A 20,835-nucleotide genomic window follows, 5' to 3' on the forward strand; every position below is an offset into this window, starting at 1 on the left:
TACAGAAAACTAAAGAAAAAAATTAAGTAATAAACAAATAAAGTAAGGGCAAAACAACTCTATGTAATAGCGAGGCAGACATGTTGACCATGAGCTGCCTGGTTATTCTCATTTATAGTATAGGAATATTGATATGCCATGTGAAATTTTGTTAGGAAGATAACTATAGTATAGGAATAGAATTTTAAATAGGTCCCACCAGGATAGTGACAAGTTCAAAAGTGATGCAGAGCAGTTTACCAAAATGGGCTCAAAGCATGTATGATTTACAGAAAACTAAAGAAAAAAGGTAAGTAATAAACAGATAAAGTAAGGGCAAAACAACTCTCTGTAATATACGAGAGACATGTTGACCATGAGCTGTTTGGTTATTCTCATTTATAGTATAGGAATATTGATAGGCCATGTGAAATTTTGTTAGGAAGATAACAATAGTATAGGAATAGAATTTTAAATAGGTCCCACCATGATAATGACAAGTTCAAAAGTGATGCAAAACAATTTATCAAAAAGGGCTCAAAGCACGTAGAATTTACAGAAAACTAAAGAAAAAAGGTAACTAATAAGTAGATAAAGTAAGGGCAAAACAACTCTCTATAATAGCCGCGTAGACATATTGATCATGAGGTAACTGATTATTCTAATTTATAGTATAGGAATAGATAGTACGATGATGATAACTACTCCCCACAAGTGCACGCAATGTTATACGGACCAAATAATTAATTGATCAAACAAATATGTTAAATTTTATCTCTCTCAATTACTCACAGTAGCCATCCAACAGCAAAAGAAACCTGTCCCTACAAAAAGAATAACTTTTCAAACTTAAAATGAAAAAAGAGAAACTCTTCTCCTTCTCCGAATCTTCAATACCAAGAAATCTCCATTAAACCCTCCCCCACTTCTCCATTCAATCTCGCACTTACACACTGTGACACCAAAATTCCAACAAAAAATGGGCTGGAAATCAAACTCAAACGGCGACGTTTTACAAACTAAAAATTCCACATGTTTCATCGGCTCATCGGTGATTCCATTAATCAACAAGCTTCAGGATATTTTCGCACCGCTCGGCGACATCGACGATCGTCTCACCGGTCTCCGGCTGCCTCAAGTGGCGGTGATTGGGAGTCAGAGTAGCGGCAAGTCCAGTGTACTTGAGGCTTTAGTTGGCCGTGACTTCCTTCCACGTGGCACTGATATTTGTACACGTAGACCGTTACTTCTTCAGCTTGAAAAACGCACTATAGGAGTTGGTGATAATGATTCTCGGGAATATGGCGAGTTTGGTCACCTCCCTGATAAACGATTCTACGATTTCTCCGATATTCGCTGTGAAATTCTGGTTAGGTTATTCGATTCCTCTTGTACTTTTTCCTTTATCTTTGATAATTGGAAATCACTATTCCCTCTGTCCAATGGTGCACTATCTTTTTAGTTGTTTTTAATCAGCAGTGAAACTATAGCAAGTTAGGTATGAGTTCACGTGACTCTTGTAACTTTTGCCCATGCCGTATTTAGCTCGGATCCTAGTTCGTTAGTCCTGTTATTAGTCAGGGTTACGTGACACACTTTTCTTTTTAGTTGGGTGAGAATTATAGTAGTATTAGGTATGAGTATCGGCTATGCGTTCATGTGAACCCGGTAACTTTTCACAAACTGTGTATTTATATTATTAAGAATATTTAGCTTGAAACCCAATCTGTTGGTCTGGTTATTATTTCATCAATCTGTAGGTAGTGGCGGAGTCACATATTGACACCCCTTTGCCGGTTAATTACACTGTTTAGATAGGTAATTTTTTTAATGTATATATACCTCCCTAACAAATGATTCCACAACTTCTCCGCTATTCGCCGTGAAATTATTGTTAGGTTCTTTGATTCTTCTTCTATTTTCTTAAAAATAATTGTAAATCACTACTCCCTCTGTCCAATGGCACACTTTCTTTTTTAGTTAGGCTGATGTGACACACTTTCGTTTTCAGTCAGGAGTGAAACTATATTAAGTATTAGGTATGAGTTCATGTAAACCCGATAGCTTTTGCTCGGACCGTATTTAGCTCGGAGCCCAGTCCGTTAGTCCTGTTATTAGTTAGGGTACGTGACACACTTTTCTTTTTAGTGCAGGATTACATGACACACAATCTTAATCCTAACTTGTTAATGTCGCTATAGTAATTCTTTTCTTTCATTGTTTTCTATTTTTAGCTAAGTCCCCATTAGTTGGAACAGATTGTAGGTCTTTTCAGACAACTTTTCTCCATGTGATTTCAGGTTTACCTTGTTGCCTTTTAACACATTCAATCATCATTCTGTCACAACTCACAACTATGGTAGTGCATGTGGATGTCTACATATAAAAAATGGTAGCACGTGCACTAAGCTCCCGCTATGCGCGGGGTCAGGGGAAGGGCCGGACCACAAGGGTCTATAGTGCGCAGCCTTACCTTGCATTTCTGCAAGACACTGTTTCCACGGCTAGAACCCGTGACCTCCTGGCCACATGACAACAATTTTACCAGTTACGCCAAGGCTCCCCTTCATGTGGATGTCTACATATGATATGTTCAAATCATCTCAGACCATCTTCTCTATGTGATAATATTGTCTAATCTTGTATGACTGCACATCCACATTAACATCAACATTTGTGCACCCTTCATCTTGAGATATGTAAGGCGTGAGAGGCGCAACATTCATTCCTATATAATATTGCTTGTCCACAGCAGTTCTATAAATTTATGTTACTCGGACTTTTCAAAAATGTTGTTGGGTGCGTGTCAGATCCTCCAAATTTAGTACTTTTTTGGAGGATCCGACACGGGCGCAACAACACTTTTGGAGAGTCCGAGCAACATAGCTATAAATAGCCTTTCATTTTGTTAGGTATATTCTATTACTGCACTCCCTGTTACTCCCCCATTTCAACCATAATACTTTAATCCTATGTGTTACATTTTTCTTTATCATGCCATTGTTTTGAAATTCTGACGCTAGGTATTCTATATGGAGTACTGAGTTGGATCATTACTAAAAGCTGCTCAATTGGTGTGAGAAGAAAAATAAAAAGTAAAAATGGTGTCACTAATGACCATTAAGAGCTAAATAATTAGTGGTAATACATTTTGGACAGAGATTAAAAAAAAAAGAAAATTTGTGGAGAAGTTAAAAGAGTTATTTTTGGTAACATACTTGAGGCTATGGTGCATGTTATTCGCCGATGACACTGTTCTGATTGATGAGTCGCGAATCGGTGTTAACGAGAGGCTGGAGGTTTGGAGACAGACTCTTGAATCTAAAGGTTTCAAGCTTAGCAGGACAAAGACGGAATACCTGGAGTGTAAGTTCAGTGCTGAGCATAGGGAAGTGGGCGTGGATGTGAGGCTTGAATCACAGGTCATCCCGAGTAGAGGCAGCTTCAAGTACCTTGGGTCGGTTATCCCGGGGGGATGGGAGATTGACGAGGATGTTACACACCGTATTGGGGTAGGATGGATGAAGTGGAGATTAGCATCTGGAGTATTGTGTGACAAGAGAGTGCCACTGATACTCAAAGGTAAGTTCTATAAAGCGGTGGTTAGGCCGGCCATGATGTATGGGGCTGAGTGTTGGCCGGTTAAGAAATCACATATCCAGAGGATGAAGGTAGCAGAAATGAGGATGTTGAGGTTGATGTGCGGGCATACTAGGATGGATAAGATTAGGAATGATGATATTCGGGAAAAGGTATGCGTGGCTCCCATTGATGACAAGATGCGGGAAGCAAGGCTCAGATGGTTCTGACATGTTCAGAGGAGAAGCCCAGATGCTCCGATAAGGAGGTGCGAACGACTGATTGTGGAGGGCACGAGAAGAGGGAGAGGGCGACCTAAAAAGTATTGGGGGGAGTTGATTAGACAGGATATGGCGAGGTTGCAGATTTCCGAGGACATGACACTTGATAGGAACATGTGGAAGTCGAGTATTAGGGTTGTAGGTTAGGAGGTAGTCGAGTCTTGTCTTATACCATAACTTTGTGAGACTAGTTTGGTAAGGATACTATTTTGCTTTTGCTTTGCTTTGTATCATTCTTCTTGATTTCATGTTGTTCCTATTTGTCATATTTGTTTCATATTATTTCGGTGGTGTTACTAATATTGTCTTCTTTTGTCTTTTTGTCTTCTTAAGCCGAGGGTCTTTCGGAAACAGCCTCTCTACTCCTTCGGGGTAGGGGTAAGGTCTGCGTACACACTACCCTCCCAGACTCCACTAGTGGGATTTCACTGGGTCGTTGTTGTTGTTGTACTTGAGGCTATGTTATTTTTGGTAACATACTTAAGGCTATGTTAAACTTGTTGGACACCAACGAAATGACAATTTTCTATTACTCCTTTATATAAGACAATGTTGTGAAGAGCGTGAAGCGAGGAAAAGCGACAAGCCCCTTTTCGCGGCGAGAAACGAAGCACTCACTTTTTTAAAGTGAAGTGGAATTAAAAAAAAAAATTAAAATAAACAATGAAGAAGAAGAGGAGAATGACAATAAAATAAATATTGCGTAGACAACTAAGAATAAATTATATGAAAAAAATGGCAGTAAGTATGCCAAAAAATGGCAGTATAACTGAAACGAAAAATGGGCAGCATTTCTCTGCAATTTATCACTGAAACAGTGAAAGAAAATGAAGACGAAGAGGAGGAGAACGAGAAAAAGAAGAACTGTAGGGGGAAAAAAATTTCGCCAACATTTAGCTACTATTTGGACACTGAAACAATGAAAGAAAAAGAAGAAGAAGTCGAAGTCGGAGTCAGAGGAGTCGGAGGAGTCGTCGTCGGAGGAGGAAGAAATCACATACATGTGACCAAACTTGATGATCTTGAATTTAAAAAAAGAGAGCCTTTTTAATTAATTAACGTTGGCAGCCCAGTTATAAAGAGAACCGCTCGCTTCTGTCCCTTTGTTCGCTTCCTCGCTTCTCACTTTTTCAGGGGAAGCGATCGCTTTTGTGTACGTGATACGCTTCAGATCAGAGAAGTGCCATATGCCTCACTTCTCGCTTTAAGCGAGGAAGCGGTCGCTTTTAACAACACTGATATAAGATTTTGTATAGTATGAGATTTTGTATAGCGGAAATGTCCAAAAGTTCAGAGATGAAGCTTGATGACTGGCAGCAGGATGTTTTATCTCATTAATGATGTTCATCAACTTGTTGTTTTCTTTCTGAAATACTAGGTTAAAAATATTATGCTTTATCTACTTCTTATTGTTTTCTTTCATATCAACTAGGTTGAAGATATTATTTTTTATTTCGAAATTTGTGAATATACTAGGGGTGCCGTATTTTTTCACGCTTTCTTATGTGAATAAACTGATCTGTTAGTGCAGGTTGAAACAGCAAAAGAAGTGGGAGTTAACAAGGGGGTTTCTGATAAACAAATTCGGTTAAAAATCTGCTCTCCCAATGTTCTCAATATAACTCTTGTTGATCTACCTGGAATCAGTAAAGTTCCTGTCGGTGACCAACCCAGTGATATTGAAGCAAGGATCAGAAATATGATAATGTCCTATATAAAACAAGAAACTTCAATCATATTGGCTGTTTCTCCTGCAAATGCTGATTTGGCTAATTCTGATGCACTACAAATGGCTAAAGAGGTGGATCCAACTGGTAGGTCTCTGATGTAGTTGTCTGGAATCTGGATAGCCCAAATTTGTTGCTTTAATTCCTAAGTTATGTTACACAGTCACACACTGACAAATATTTTTTTTATGACTGCTTTGTGAAACTTATTTGACCATTTCACATCCAGTGCCTGGACTTGATAAATTATTTGGCAGGTACCCGTACAATTGGTGTAATAACTAAGGTTAGTTTTCACATTCGCATTGAAGGTTAAAAAGCATCTCCTTTACCTTTTAAAAGAAAAATATGTCATGAAAAGGAAACTTCTGCAGCTATGTGTTCATTAGCTTCTTCATGAAATCGTCAGGCAGACATGTGATCTTAATGTTGTGTTGTGGCTGTAGCTAGATATAATGGATAAGGGTACCGACGCGAAAAACTTTCTGCTGGGAAAAGTTATTCCACTTCGTTTAGGTTATGTCGGTGTTGTCAACCGTAGTCAACAGGTATATTCTGGATTCTTTGCTTTGACTACTTGCTGTTTTCACTAAAGCCCTATATTTGCTGTTTTCACTAAAGCCCTATATTTTGCTGATCCAGAGTACTACTACTAACTGACCTGTATCTATCTCAACTTCACATCATCAAAAGCAATAACTGACTAATAAAGTACTCAAGGATGTGGCCTAGTGATGAATGAAGTGGATGAAACCTTTGAGACCAGGATTTAAATCCCAACAGACATAAAACAATCCTATTTGCTTAACCCTCAGTGGGCAGAGTTACCAACTGGTGGGAGGTAGTAGGTACCCAGTGGCCAATGGAGTAGTTGAGGTGCATGCAAGCTGGCCTGGATACCACTATTAGTTTAAGAAAAAAGTCTAATAAAAGCTATTGTTCTGACTTCTGATTGACATCAAAGTTTTGTGTATCAGGAGGCTAATGATCCTTCGTAAGATGTTATGTAACATGCATTGCCTATTTGAATGGGTTTACCTTTTTCACCTCAACTAATATATCAGAGCTTTGCTTTCTTCTTTATTACAGACCTAATTTAGCGATTCTACTTCGTTCATATTTCACATACTTTCTCCCCTTTCAAGAGCAAAGATGAATTTTCACAAGGTGTTGTACTTATTTATTAGGTCTAAGATGCTGTTAGTTTCAATCAGATCCCTATCGTGTATTTCCATCAACATTGGCCTCAGTCCTTCTTCCTTTTCAGGGGTTAATCCTTCTAGTGTGCCACTTCCAAGATCAACTGATATTTTGTTTGGTAGGAAGAGGGTAGTTAGTGATGTAAAAGGATTTCCTATCCAGTTGGATGAAAGGCCTCCTTCCACAGACATTTTGGCTGTGTGATTTGAAGCTGCTTGCAGATGTTTGTTTGACACTGATGATCTTTCTATGCAATAGCAGTTCCAATATCATATTTAATGAAAACAAGCTGAGGTCTAGGTGATTTACTTTAAGAATTTGGTTCACTGCTATGCAATGCCTATGCCCTTTAGGCCTTTACTCTTATGCATGTCTTACAATTGTATCATGGTTGAAGAGATGCAATTGAGTGCACCTGTACATGTTACTTCTTGCTTAAGTCAAAGCTTAAGAAGTAAAAGCTTTCACATTGTACATGGTTCCCAAGCTTAGTCCTATGTACTATATAAGGTCAAACGTTTTGATCCCTTGGTCCCAAAGTGGATAAACATTTTTTGTAGCATAATGATTGAAAATTATAGTTTGAATGGTATGTAATCATGCATATATTTGCTTATGATATATTGAATATGTGAAGATGTGGTTTATTGTTATAAAGATATCACATTGAAGCGAAAGTAATGAAGTGCTACATTATCCCGGTTGTTGTTCAGAGTTGTCTGTTACCTGCAGTTGTTTGAGACCTCCTATTATTGGCTTGATCTATCATTTCAATAGGCTCCTTGTCATCAGTCTATTGAAGAATTTTCTACACGACATATTATTTCGAACTTTTGGCGTGAAGAGCTTTTCCATGTAAGGAAAAAAGTCAACTACAGATAAGCTAAAGAGAAAGGGGTCAATTTAATTGGAAAAAAAGGGCGATCTAGTGAAGAGTTATTATAGCGTCATGAGGGACCTAGACACAACATTATGTGGGAGAATATCTTAAACCTCGTATCTATGTCCATAAGCTGTTAGAGAGAACACCCTTTTGTTTATTTAACCGTCTTCAACAGAAAGAAAGAAGAAAATGCCGAAACATTGTGTTTATGGTTCAAATATATTGAACCAAATAAGATAATATAAGTGTATTTTTGCAGGATATTAACAATGAGCGTTCTATTGAAGAAGCACTTGCTTATGAGGAGCAATTCTTCTGTGATTATCATGTACGTTTCTGCTACTTATCATCTTATATTCCATTTTTGGTAATTACATTGTCACATGGTACTTTGCATTTGAAGGTGTACCATAGTTTATCTGATCGTTGCGGAATCCCCCAGTTGGCGAAGAAGCTAAATCAGGTTGGTGCCAAAAATGATGGATAAAAGATGAATTCGTGTCAATGGTTCTAATTTAGGTCGATTTGGTTCTGTAGGTAAGTCTTTTTGTGTTGCCGAAGAAGATGTTCAAAGGCATTTTTAGATGCCTAGCTGTAATTTTGAGGCAAAATCAGAAGATGCTAGAATAATGCAATTGTCCTCAGCGGAGAATTTTGTACATTTGAGGAGTAGCCTCTTATCCCTTATATCCTTTTGGTCACCCACAAGATTTGCGTGTATATAGAAGATTGGGTGTTGTGGAAAACCATATCGTTTTTCTATTTTTGGTATACTCCTTGCATGCGGGTGTTTTTTGCCCATTGTCAATACAATGTAATTACTTGGAAAAATTGCGATTGTCCTCAGCAGCACATGTCCACTGAGGTGTACTTTTAGGGATTACGGAATTCCTGTTTGTCCTTCATTTCTTGTAGGCATCGCATTCATGTTGACAATCTCTTTTGTGCCTTTCTGTTGATTGCTGCAGTTGTGAAATGGAAACTTGGTTTACCTAATGCTTAAAAAGTGTGAATAGAGACATCAAACATAAAACATCCTACTTGGCATCATTGGCTAATCTTTTTGTTACAATAAATCAAACTGTGTTAAAGAAATAAAATAGATAATAGCATGAAGTTTATGGTATTTTTGTTTTGTTTCAGATTCTGGAGCACCACATTCGAAATCTTCTCCCCACTTTGAAGACTGATTTAAATTCTCATCTTGTAGCTGTTGAAAAGGAGTTGCGTACTTACGGGGAGGCTTTGGAATCAAACGTAAAGATAATGTGCTATGATTTTATTTCAAAGTTGTGGGCTAGAAATTGATCTTTTATGAATTACAATTTCAAGTCATGGGGGAATGATTCTAAGAGATGCATAACCAGATAGTTATAGACAAATGAATATATTTTCTAATTTAAATGAATTTATCTTGTTGCATGGCATGAGACAGGCAGAAAGAGGGGCCATGCTGTTAAATGTTCTGACAAAATACTCTGAAGGTGAGGAGTATCTTGTTTTCTTTTTGTGGAAGTTCGCTAGTTCCTTTTATTATGTGTTTCTAGAACTTTGTGCTAACTTCTCTTTAGCCATCCCATTTTTTCAGTTACTAGGATGATTACATGTTTAATATTTTAGCTAACCGCCTCAATATTTTGATATTGAGAAAGATACTGAGTGGGAGGCTCATCTGTATGTTCCAGAAGGCTTGTGTATGAAAATTAAGTCTTGTTATCTGTAATTAACAAGGTATGGAAGAATCAAATTGGTATATTATTTCATGAGTGATACATATATATACCTATACATCAGGTGCTAACTAAGGAAAGAAATAAAAGAGATTCCTACAAATCTGCTATCTATATATGGGTTATTTACACTACTAAGAAACAGTCTATGTTCATTGTGTAAAGTGTCTAGGTTCATTCTGTAACACTCCCCTCAAGCTGGAGCATATACATTGATCATGCCCAGCTTGTTACAAAGGTAATCAATTTGAGTGCCATTCAATGCTTTAGTGAACAAATCATTTAGCTGCTCTCCTGTCTTCACGTAGCCAATGGAAATCAAGTTCTTCTAAATCTTCTCACGAATAAAATGACAGTCAACTTCAATATGTTTGGTTCTTTTATGATACACTGGATTTGAGGCAATATGGAGTGCAGCTTGATTATCATACCAGAGCTTTGATGGAGTAGGATGCTTTAACCCAATTTCAGTTAAAAGGTGATGTATCCACATTATTGTTGATTGTGCCACAACTCTATACTCAGATTCTGCACCGGACCTAGATACAATATTTTGTTTCTTACTTCTCCATGATACCAAGTTTCCACCAACAAATACATTGTAACCAGTAGTAGATCTTCTATCAATCTTGGATCCAGCCCAATTTGCATCTGCAAAACAATCAATGCGAGAATGACCGTGATTGCTGGATAATATGCCAAGTCACGGAGCTCCTTTTAAGTAACATAGGATCTGCTCCAAAGCCTCCCAATGTTTAACTGTGGGCGCGGAAATGAACTGGCTAACCATGCTCACTGCAAAAGCAATATCTGGACGAGTCACAATGAGATAGTTTAATCTCCCAACTAACCTCCTGTATCTATCTGGATCATTAAATGGATCGCCATCATCTTTTACAAGATGCAAATTAAGAACCATTGGAGCACTGCAAGGCTTGGCAGCCAGCTTACCAGTTTTTGCTAGTAAGTCAAGAATATACTTTCTCTGAAATTCCCTTTTTGCTTCTAGTTATTTCTACTCCCAAGAAGTATTTCAGTTGTCCCAAGTCTTTTGTATGAACTTAGTATGCAAGAAAGACTTGAGAGAAGAGATTCGTGCATAATCACTCCCTGTGATAATAATGTCATTCACATATACAACAAGGAGAATAAATCCAGCTGGTGATTGCTTATAGAAGACAAAATGATCACATTTGCTCTTTTTCAGCCCAAATTCTTGAACTGCTTCACTAAATTTACCAAAACCTGGTGGTTCCTTCGTATATACCTCTTCATGGGGATCACCATGAAGAAAAACATTCTTAATGTCCAATTTATGCAAATGCCAATTCTCAAAAGCAGCTAGAGAAATGAACAAGCGGACAGAAGTAAGTTTGGCAACTGGAGAGAAGGTGTCTGAATAATCCACCCCATAAGTCGGAGCATACCCCTTAACCACAAGTCTGGCCTTAAGTCTCGCCACAGAGCCATCAAGATTAACTTTGACCGTGAAGACCCACTTGCATCCCACTACTTTCTTTCCACTGGGTAAATTTACTAAATTCCAAGTGTGATTTTTCTCTAAGGCATGTATTTCCTCAAGCATTGCTTCAGAGCATCCAGGATGATTCAAAGCCTCCTTTACCGTATTGGGTATAGAAACAGAGTCCAGAGACACAATCAAAGATCTAGATGCAGGAGACAAGTGGTCGTAGGAAACAAAATTAGCAATAAAATATGTGGATTTGCAAATACGTATACCTTTGCGAAGAGCAATTGGAAGGTCAAGGTTTTCTGGAGGGTCAGGTGGAGGCACATCTGATGATGAAGGAACTGGTGCAGAACATGTATCATTCGTCTGTTGCCTCCTCGAGTAAACTTGAACAATTGTCGGTCTTGCTAACACAGTTGGAGCAGGTGCTAAAGGCAGAATAGTGGATTGGTGCTCGATAGAACTAGGAGATGGAGGAACATCATCTCCTTGTTCTGTCAAAGTACGAGTAACCTGATATACTAGCCACTCATCTTCTTCCCTCCTGACTTGTAGAAATGGGAGGAGCTTAGAAGAATGACGTAATATCTGAAAATACCACATCAGTTGACCCCAAATATTTGCCAAGTTCAGTAGAATAACACCGATACCCCTTCTGAAGGCGAGAATAGCCAAGGAAAACACACTTCAATGCCTTGGGATCCAACTTGGTAACAGATGGTCGAACATCTCGAACATAACATGTGCTTCCAAATACCTTAGGTTCCACCGGAAATAATGCCTTGTTTGGAAAAAGAACACTGTAAGGCACATTACCACCAAGCACAGTAGACGGCATGCGATTAATCAGAAAGTAAGCCGTAGAGACCGCATCAGTCCAGAACTGTTTAGGAACCTTCATTTGGAACAAAAGTGCCCGAGCTGTCTCAAGTAGATGCCTATTCTTCCTCTCAGCAACTCCATTTTGAGAGGGTGTATCAACACATAGAAGAGTGATGTAGTATACCATGTTGTCTCATGTACGACTGAAATAACTCTGACATGTATTCTTTAGCATTATCACTCCTTAGAATGTGCACCGAAGCGTTAAATTGAGTTTTGACTTCATTAGAGAAGATAGAAAAGTGGGTAAACACTTCAGATCGACTCTTCATAAAGTAAATCCAAGTCATTCGAGAAAAATCATCTACAAAGGTGACAAAATACTTATGCCCAATTTTGGAAACAACAGGACATGGTCCCCAAACATCAGAATGAACTAAATCAAAAGCTGACTCAACTCGTTTATTAACTCTTGGACTTAACGAGATGCGATGGTGTTTTGCAAATCGACATGACTCACTATCCAATGAAGAAATATTCTGAAACTGAGGACAAAACTTCTTCAACAAAGGCAGAGAGGGGTGTCCTAATCGACAATGTGCTTCAAAGGGAGACACAACACTAGAGCATGCAATAGACCGTGGCTCCCATTCATCAAGGGTGTAGAGATCACCAAATAAATATCCTTTACCAATAACCTGTTTTGTTGTAAGATCTAGAAACAAACAATGATCGGGAAAGAATGCAACACAACAATTAAGGTCTTTGGTGATTTTACTAACAGAAATCAAGTTAAAGGCCAAATTTGGTAGACTTAATACAGATGACAGGGTAATAGAGGAAGTTGGCTTAACAGTCTCAGATCCAACACTGCTACAAGTTGATCCATCAGCTATAGTAACTGTGAGAGTGCTTTATGTGAGCGAAAGCTAGAAAAAATATTTGGATTACCTGTCATGTGATTTGTGGCACCTGAATCGATCACCCATTTACAGAATGAACGTAGACACTTTTTACAATGAACATAGACCTGTTTCTTAGTAGTGTACATAATCCATATATAGATAACAGATTTGTAGGAATCTCTTTTATTTCTTTCCTTAGTTAGTACATATGTATATGTGTATATATATATCACTACATATGTATATGTGTATATATATATCACTACATGGAATAATATCCTTTTATTATGTGTTTCTAGAACTTTGTGCTAACTTCTCTTTAGCCATCCCATTTTTTCAGTTACTAGGATGATTACATGTTTAATATTTTAGCTATCCGCCTCAATATTTTGATGTTGAGAAAGATACTGAGTGGGAGGCTCATCTGTATGTTCCAGATAGGCTTGTGTATGAAAATTAAGTCTTGTTTTCCAAATACGACGGCATAGTATTTAATTTAGATAGGTGCATTCTCTTTTCTGGATTGACTGAGTGAAACTAGGCAGATATGAATCTGTAGCAAAACATATAGTTCTTCTGTACCCCACTTGTCTCATTTTGGTTGGCTACTAAGGTCCTCCAAAAGATTGATCTTTTCCTTAAAGTGGTAAAGCTTACAGCTTTAGAAGGTCGGAATGACATGGAGTACTGTTTTTCACTTTATTTTGAATTTGAAAAACATCTTTACGCTCTTGTCGCTTCTTCCCACTGTTACTTCATCTTATTCTAACAGACTACTAGCACATGTTGCTTAGTTGTCTTAATCATTGTGCCAGTCAAAGTAGGTTAATCAAGTCAAAGAGAGAGGGGGTAGAATTTTTGGTTGCTTACTGACGTTCTTCCTTTTCTTGGTGATTAACAGCATTTTCTGCAGTGGTGGATGGAAAAAGTGAAGCAATGACAACCAAAGAATTGTCAGGGGGAGCACGGATTCATCACATATTCCAGTCAATTTTTGTAAAGAGCCTGGAGGTGCAAATTTTTGTTCCTCAATTAGTTTCTGTTGCTGCTGGTCTTTCATGGACTAGCTTCTCTAGTGAAGGGCTAAAGCCAATATTACTTTAATATTTCTTGCTTTTGATATTAACAAGATCTTATCTACTTAACTATGTAACTGATGTTGTTCTAGCAGTAACAGTAAGCTGTTGATGCTGCATCAGGTAGTAATGTTGTTATTTGTGTCACTGTAGGAAGTGGATCCTTGTGAAGATCTAAGTGACGAGGATATAAGAATAGCTATCCACAATGCAACTGGTCCGAGAAATGCGCTATTTGTGCCAGAGGTGCATGCCGTGATAGTAAATTTATGCTTCAAGCGGAGCACCTATAATGCTTTCTATTATCGTTGGGATGATAATGATGGTATAAGTGTTTTAGGTCCCATTTGAAGTTTTGGTTAGAAGACAAATAGCCAGGCTGCTAGATCCCAGCCTCCAGTGCTTGCGATTCGTCTATGATGAGCTTATCAAGGTGATAAAAGAGTATTTTTGACTTATATGGTGTTTTACAGTTTTAGTACGTAGGTTCCCTCTCTCATGAGCAGCTACAAACACACATAAACTAGATCCTTGGGGCACACTGAATATTCAGTTGGACTTACCCTTAATTAAATCTTGCAGATTAGTCGTGCTTGTGAAACATTTGAAATGCGTCGCTTCCTAGAGTTAAGAAGGCGACTAGAGGATGTCACTACAAGGTTTCTACGAGATGGTGTAAAACCCGCTGAAAGAATGATAACAAATCTTATTGATATGGAGGTATCTGATCTCTAATTGCAGATTGTTTGACCATTTACTTGAAGTAATGTCCTTAAAATTAAGGTTCTTCAGTTCAAGAGTGTGTGTACTCATATATTTTTACATTCTTTCTTTTATATGGTCAGGATAAACTCTTTATGTGCTACCCATCCACCCCCCCCCCACACACACACACCAAAAAAAAGACGGCGAAGAATAGTATAGATATGAATAACTTATTTTAGGTCCATATTCTAATTGCCACTTGGACTAATGCTTCTAATTTTGAATGAATATCAACAAGATACAGCTTCTTTCCATTTGAAAGGTTTTCTTCTTGAGGGTTGGGATGGGTGGGTTTCTCACTTTTATGAATTTGCTGAATTGTTGTCGTAGAAATATATTTTGCATCTTAAGATCATTATCTTCCATTACTTTTTTATTGCCTTCCTTGGACTGTTATTGAGAAGTAAAAATTCAATTAAGATGTATCGTCAGTTTCCTTTGAGTTGAGTTTTGTACTTCAACGGTTGATTTTATATGTTCCATGCTTGTTCATAGCAGTTATGCAAAATTATTTTTCTATTGCTGATCAACCAATTCATTTTAGATGGATTATATAAATTCCTCGCATCCCAATTTTATTGGTGGGACAAAAGCGGTTGATATGGCTCAAATGGAACTGAGGGCTATGCAGGTACCAACTATAACTTTCTTTCTGTTTCATGTCTAAATTCATTGTGCCTGCGTATGGAAAGTGAAATACTAGATAGGATTTTGTGTAAGACAATTCCATAGAATTCTACATAATTAGGAAACATAATTGATTGTATATTTGTATGTAAACAAAGATTTCTATTTAAGAAGTCTCTCTTAAAATGTTAATTTTGATACAAAGTATTTTTTCTTTTATATCTTGTTTCAATGGTATTAGAGCCAAATAGAGCAACTATCAGAATTTAGGTTGTCTCGGCCACCAAAAACGTTTTCTGGCAAAGTTCATTAAGTGCATTGCTACCTCGATTTCCTTGATTATTCGGTTTCCATATAAGTTAACCAATTACATTAAGACGAGATGAACACAGTCGTCAAAAAAAGAAAAAAAAACACCATATGCCACCAGAAGGAATGTCAGCCTTGGCGTCAAGTCACATGCCAGAATTTTGTCCAATGTATGCCGCATTACCGTTAAATTAGTTGACACATCGTTGTTCAGTCATGACAAGTCACTAGGGAGCTCTAATTAAAAGACCTCTGACCAAGACTCAATTGAGGTTAAGACCCCAAGTTTTAATTCTTCATATTTAGACCCGCCCTTTTTAGGATTATTGTTAGTTAATCTAATCCCATTTTGTAATGTTAGAAATCATCCCCAATGTTCTGAGAATTACGAATTGGTCGAAAGCAATTAATTATAAAATAAAATATAAAAACGTATTTCCCTTTCTCAACCCCTATTCCCGCACTATTTTTCTTCCCCCTTCTAGGTCGAAATTGCCCTTAACATTTCGCAAATTCATTGATTGAGCTCGTATTGGAGCCTTTGCTCATCTTGTTCCTTCTTTCTTCACGATTTCCTTCCTCGATTTTCATCTATTCTCTCTCCGCTGCCATTGTTGAACCCTTGTGTTAGATATGTACATAATGTAGTCTTGTCCCACATTGGAATAGGAGTAGTATGTCCTTGTATAGTATAGCTATAAATAAGGACCTCTTGTATTGTATTGAACCCACAATATCAATATATCATATTTTCTCCCGTGCCTTCTCACATGATATCAGAGCTATCGTGAGAGATTTATCGCAGTGCATAAATTCCAGCGATTCCGGGAAGTGAAATCAGTCACCGGGACCCTTTTTTCCGGCGACTTTTCAAAGTTATTTTGTGTCTGCTTTGTCTCGGTTAGTGTTGTGCAAAATCCAACACTACCACAAGAGTAGTCACTGTCCGGCGACCAAACCTAGTGAAAATCTCCGGCGGTAGTGTAGCGATCGGAAGAAATTTTCCGGCGAAGTTCCGACGTCGCGTGAGCCGCCTTGCGGCCATTTTTCTGCGACGATTCTTCAGGACAGATTGTTCCCCTTGCAATTCCGAGCCTACCCATCCATATTACACCAAATTCCGACCACTTTTATATTTTTCCGGCGTGAACAGTGATTTCAAAAGTGGACTTCCGGCCATTTTTTGAAAAAGTTTCTTCAGAACAATTGGGTTGTCTGGTAATTCCGATCCTACCCCTATTGTTTTTATTTCATTCTGACCACTTTGAATAGTTTCCGGCTGCTACAGTAATATTCCGAGAGCTACAGTGTTTTCCGGCGCAGAACAATGTTATGTTTTCCTGCTGTAAACAGTGTTTTCTTAGCGATTTCTTCAGTTTTCCCAAAGGAGTTACTAATTTTCACTATTTCAAGTTAACCCTATTACTATTAATTGTAGCGACATGGGAACCGATACTTCGAATAGTCGGATGGTTTCTTTAGTGATTATTTTGAGTTTCTTCAGGACAAAGCAGGTAAGCAGACATCTTCTGAGATAGCTTCCGTTGTTCAAACAGGTAATAGTGTGACTCGTGTCTCTCAATCTTCATCCTCGGAGTCTTGGGTCATTGATTCAGGTGCATCAGATCATATTTCTGGTAACAAATTTCTTTTCACTACTATTTCATATTCTCAATCTCTTCCAAGAGTCACAATGGCCAATGAGTCTCAAACTATGGCAACAGCAATAGGTCAAGCAAGCCCAATTCCTTCCTTACCTTTAGATTCAGTTCTTTATGTCCCTAATAGTCCTTTTAATCTCATAGCTGTTAGTCGCCTAGCCAAATTACTTAAATGTGCCGTTTTATTTCTTGATGACCATGTTTTTATACAGGAACGCAGTACAGGGTGGATCATTGGTACCGGGCGTGAATCAAATGGACTTTATTACCTTATTCTTGCTAAATCACGTGGACTCACATCTTGTCTTCCTTCAACAATTTGTCCTGTTACTGATTCACCAGATTTATTACATAAACGGTTGGGACGTCCTAGTTTGTCAAAACTTCAGAAAATGGTACCTGGTTTATCTCACTTGTCAGCTCTAGAGTGTGAGTCTTGTCAGCATGGTAAGCATACTCGCTCTCATTTCCCTTGACGTATTGATAATCGAGCAGAGTCACCTTTTACTTTAGTCCATTCAGATGTTTGGGGTCCTAGTCGGGTCAGTTCTACCTTAGGATTCCGCTACTTTGTTAGTTTCATTAATGACTATTCTAGGTGCACCTGGATATTTTTGATAAAAAATCGATTTGAGTTGTTTTCTATTTTCCAGACCTTTCACGCTGAAATTCAAAATCAATTTGGGGTTTCTATTCGCACATTTCGTAGTGATAATGCCCCAGAGTATTTGTCTTTCCCATTTCAGCAGTTTATGAAATCTCATGGGATTATTCATCAAACATATTGTCCGTACACATCTCAACAAAATGGGGTAGCTGAAAGAAAGAATAGACATCTTATTGAAACTGCTCGTACCCTACTCATACAATCTCATGCTCCGTTGCATTTTTGGGGGGATGCAGTTCTTACATCTTGCTATCTTATTAATCGTATGCCATCTTCAGCTATCCAGAACCAAGTTTCATTCTCTGTTATGTTTCCCCACTTACCTTTATTCTCTCTTCCACCCCGTGTTTTTGGAAGCACTTGTTTTGTCGATAACCTTACTCCAGGAACAGATAAGTTAGCTCCCCGTGCTCTTAAGTGCGTATTTCTTAGTTTCTTGAGAACGCAAAAGGGGTATCGATGCTATTCTCCTGACCTCCAGCGGTACCTTATGTCCGCTGGTGTTACCTTCTTTGAAACCCAATCATACTTCACAGGTCCAGGTAATCACTTAGATATTTCCGAGGTACTACTAGTTTCTTCTTTTGGAGATTCAGTCACTATCTCCCATCCATCTTCCTCTACATCTCCAGCTCTACCACCTATAGCTCTCGTTCCACCATCTATAGCTCCAGGTCCATCACCTATAGGTCCAGTTCCTCCACATAATCCAGTTCAACCTTCTGCAGCTCCGCCACTCTTGACTTATCATCACCATCCACATCCAGCATCAGGCCCAGGTGATTCACGTCCTGCATCAGATTTTGCACCTACTGCGGACTTGTCTCCTCATAGTCAACCAATTGCACTCCGCAAAGGTGTACGGTCCACACTTAATCCTAATCCCCACTATGTTGGTCTAAGTTATCATCGTCTGTCGTCACCTCATTATGCTTTTATATCTTCTTTGTCCATTGTTTCTATTCCTAAGTCTACAGGTGAGGCACTATCTCATCCTGGATGGCGACAGGCTATAATTGACGAGATGACTGCTTTACATGCGAGTGGCACTTGGGAGCTTGTTCCTCTTCCTGCAGGTAAGTCTACTGTTGGTTGTCGTTGGGTTTATGCAGTCAAAGTCGGCCCAGATGGCCAGGTTGATCGGCTTAAGGCTCGTATTGTTGCAAAAGGATATATTCAGATTTTTGGGCTTGATTATAGTGATACTTTCTCTCCCGTGGCTAAAGTAGCATCTGTTCGTCTTTTTTTGTCCATGGCTGTTGTACGTCATTGGCCTCTTTATCAGTTAGACATTAAAAATGCTTTTCTCCACGATGATCTTGACGAGGAAGTTTATATGGAGCAACCACCTAGTTTTGTTGCTCAGGGGGAGTTTAATGGTTGTGTATGCAGATTGCGCAGGTCACTATATGGTTTGAAACAGTCCCCTCGAGCCTGGTTTAGTAAGTTCAACACAATTATTCAGGAGTTCGGCATGACTCGTAGTGAGGCTGATCACTCTGTGTTTTATCAGCATTTTGCTCTGAATCTGTGTATTTATCTGGTGGTTTATGTTGATGATATTGTTATTACTGGCAACGATCAGGATGGTATTACTAATCTGAAGCAACATCTCTTTCAGTACTTCCAAACTAAGGATCTGGGCAGACTGAAGTGTTTTCTAGGTATTGAGGTCGCTCAGTCTAGCTCAGGTATTGTTATTTCACAGCGGAAGTATGCCTTAGACATTCTTGAGGAGACTGGAATGATGGGTTGTAGACCTATTGACTCTCCTATGGATCCGAATGCTAAGCTTCTGCCTGGGCAGGGGGAGCCTCTTAGAGACTACGAGATATAGGAGGTTAGTTGGAAAATTGAATTACCTCACAGTGACGAGACCTGACATTTCTTTTCCGGTGAGTGTTGTAAGTCAGTTTATGGATTCTCCCTGTGATAGTCATTGGGATGCAGTTGTTCGTATTCTTCGGTATATAAAATCAGCTCCAGGCAAAGGATTACTATTCGAGGATCGAGGCCACGAGCAGATTGTTGGGTACACAGATGCTGATTGGGCAGGATCACCTTCTGATAGACGATCTACATCTGGATATTGTGTTCTAGTAGGAGGTAATTTGGTCTCGTGGAAGAGCAAGAAACAAAATGTAGTTGCTCGATCTAGCGCCGAAGTGGAATATCGGGCCATGACTATGGCAACGTGTGAGTTAGTTTGGGTCAAGCAGTTGCTCAAATCCGGTGTTCCATGAGAGGACTAAACACATTGAGATCGACTGTCACTTTGTTAGAGAAAAAAATACTTTCAGGAGATATTGTTACAAAGTTTGTAAAATCGAATGATCAACTAGCAGATATTTTCACTAAGTCTCTTAATGGTTCTCGTATTAGTTACATGTGTAACAAGCTCGGTACATATGATGTGTAGATATGTACATAATGTAGTCTTGTCCCACATTGGAATAGGAGTAGTATGTCCTTGTATAGTATAGCTATAAATAAGGACCTCTTGTATTGTATTGAACACACAATATCAATATATCATATTTTCTCCCGTGCCTTCTCACACCTTGAAGCGTTTTGAATTATTTTTTGATATTGGGTTGTGCTTTCTGCGTAAATTGGATTGAGCATTACTCATAAGGGCTATATTTGGTGATCCGTTATTTTGGTAAGCTTTAAATTTTGTTTTGCTTTGACATTGTAAGGATTGATTCTGAAAATTTATACTTTCTGATGATCTGCATCTTTGATTTATTATAGACCATTGTTGGTTTAACTTCTTTACTGTTCCTTGAGCCGAGGGTCTGTCCGAAAAAATTTCTCTACCTTCATAAGGTAGGGGTAAGGTCTGCATACACATTACCCTCCCCAGATCCCACTTGTGGGATTACACTGGATTTGTTATTGTTGATGGTTTAGCTTCGTTTATTATACACCATTCTTGATTTATGGAGGACAATATAATAGTAGTTGGTGATTATTTTTGAGGGGTTGGGTTGAGAGTAAAATAAGTTGGCATTGGCATTTGAAGTCAGTAAGTAGACCACCTATAACGATTTGATGGACAATATGGTTTCACGTGGTGAGCTAAATACCGAGCGGTGAGAAAATGACGATGAAGAAGAGGAAGAGGAAAGGAGAGGAGAAACGATCGTGGAA

The 20,835-nt window shown here is 38.5% G+C and overlaps 1 protein-coding gene across 6 annotated transcripts; it reads left to right on the forward strand.

The window, feature by feature from the left end:
• Nucleotides 1-765: 765 nt before the first annotated feature.
• Nucleotides 766-20,226, forward strand: LOC107802643 (dynamin-related protein 3A-like). Of its 6 annotated transcripts, none has more exons than XM_075248831.1 (15): nucleotides 767-1,348; nucleotides 5,371-5,653; nucleotides 5,824-5,852; nucleotides 6,013-6,114; nucleotides 7,909-7,977; nucleotides 8,053-8,112; nucleotides 8,793-8,906; nucleotides 9,085-9,133; nucleotides 13,479-13,588; nucleotides 13,807-13,899; nucleotides 13,994-14,086; nucleotides 14,236-14,373; nucleotides 14,963-15,049; nucleotides 18,653-18,758; nucleotides 19,075-20,226. In XM_075248831.1, exons 1-15 carry the CDS (start codon nucleotides 959-961, stop codon nucleotides 19,098-19,100), a joined length of 1,749 nt encoding a protein of 582 aa, XP_075104932.1. In that variant the 5' UTR covers nucleotides 767-958; the 3' UTR covers nucleotides 19,101-20,226. The 6 variants fall into 6 exon arrangements, 3 of the variants coding, with proteins under 3 accessions (XP_075104931.1, XP_075104932.1, XP_075104933.1); XR_012707186.1 differs by having other exon boundaries at nucleotides 768-1,348; nucleotides 16,911-18,758; XR_012707187.1 differs by lacking the exon at nucleotides 19,075-20,226 and adding an exon at nucleotides 16,911-16,991 and having other exon boundaries at nucleotides 768-1,348; nucleotides 18,653-18,742.
• Nucleotides 20,227-20,835: the final 609 nt, after the last annotated feature.

This window comes from Nicotiana tabacum, unplaced genomic scaffold (assembly GCF_000715075.1).
Source record: "Nicotiana tabacum cultivar K326 unplaced genomic scaffold, ASM71507v2 Un00194, whole genome shotgun sequence".
Lineage (NCBI taxonomy): Eukaryota > Viridiplantae > Streptophyta > Magnoliopsida > Solanales > Solanaceae > Nicotiana > Nicotiana tabacum.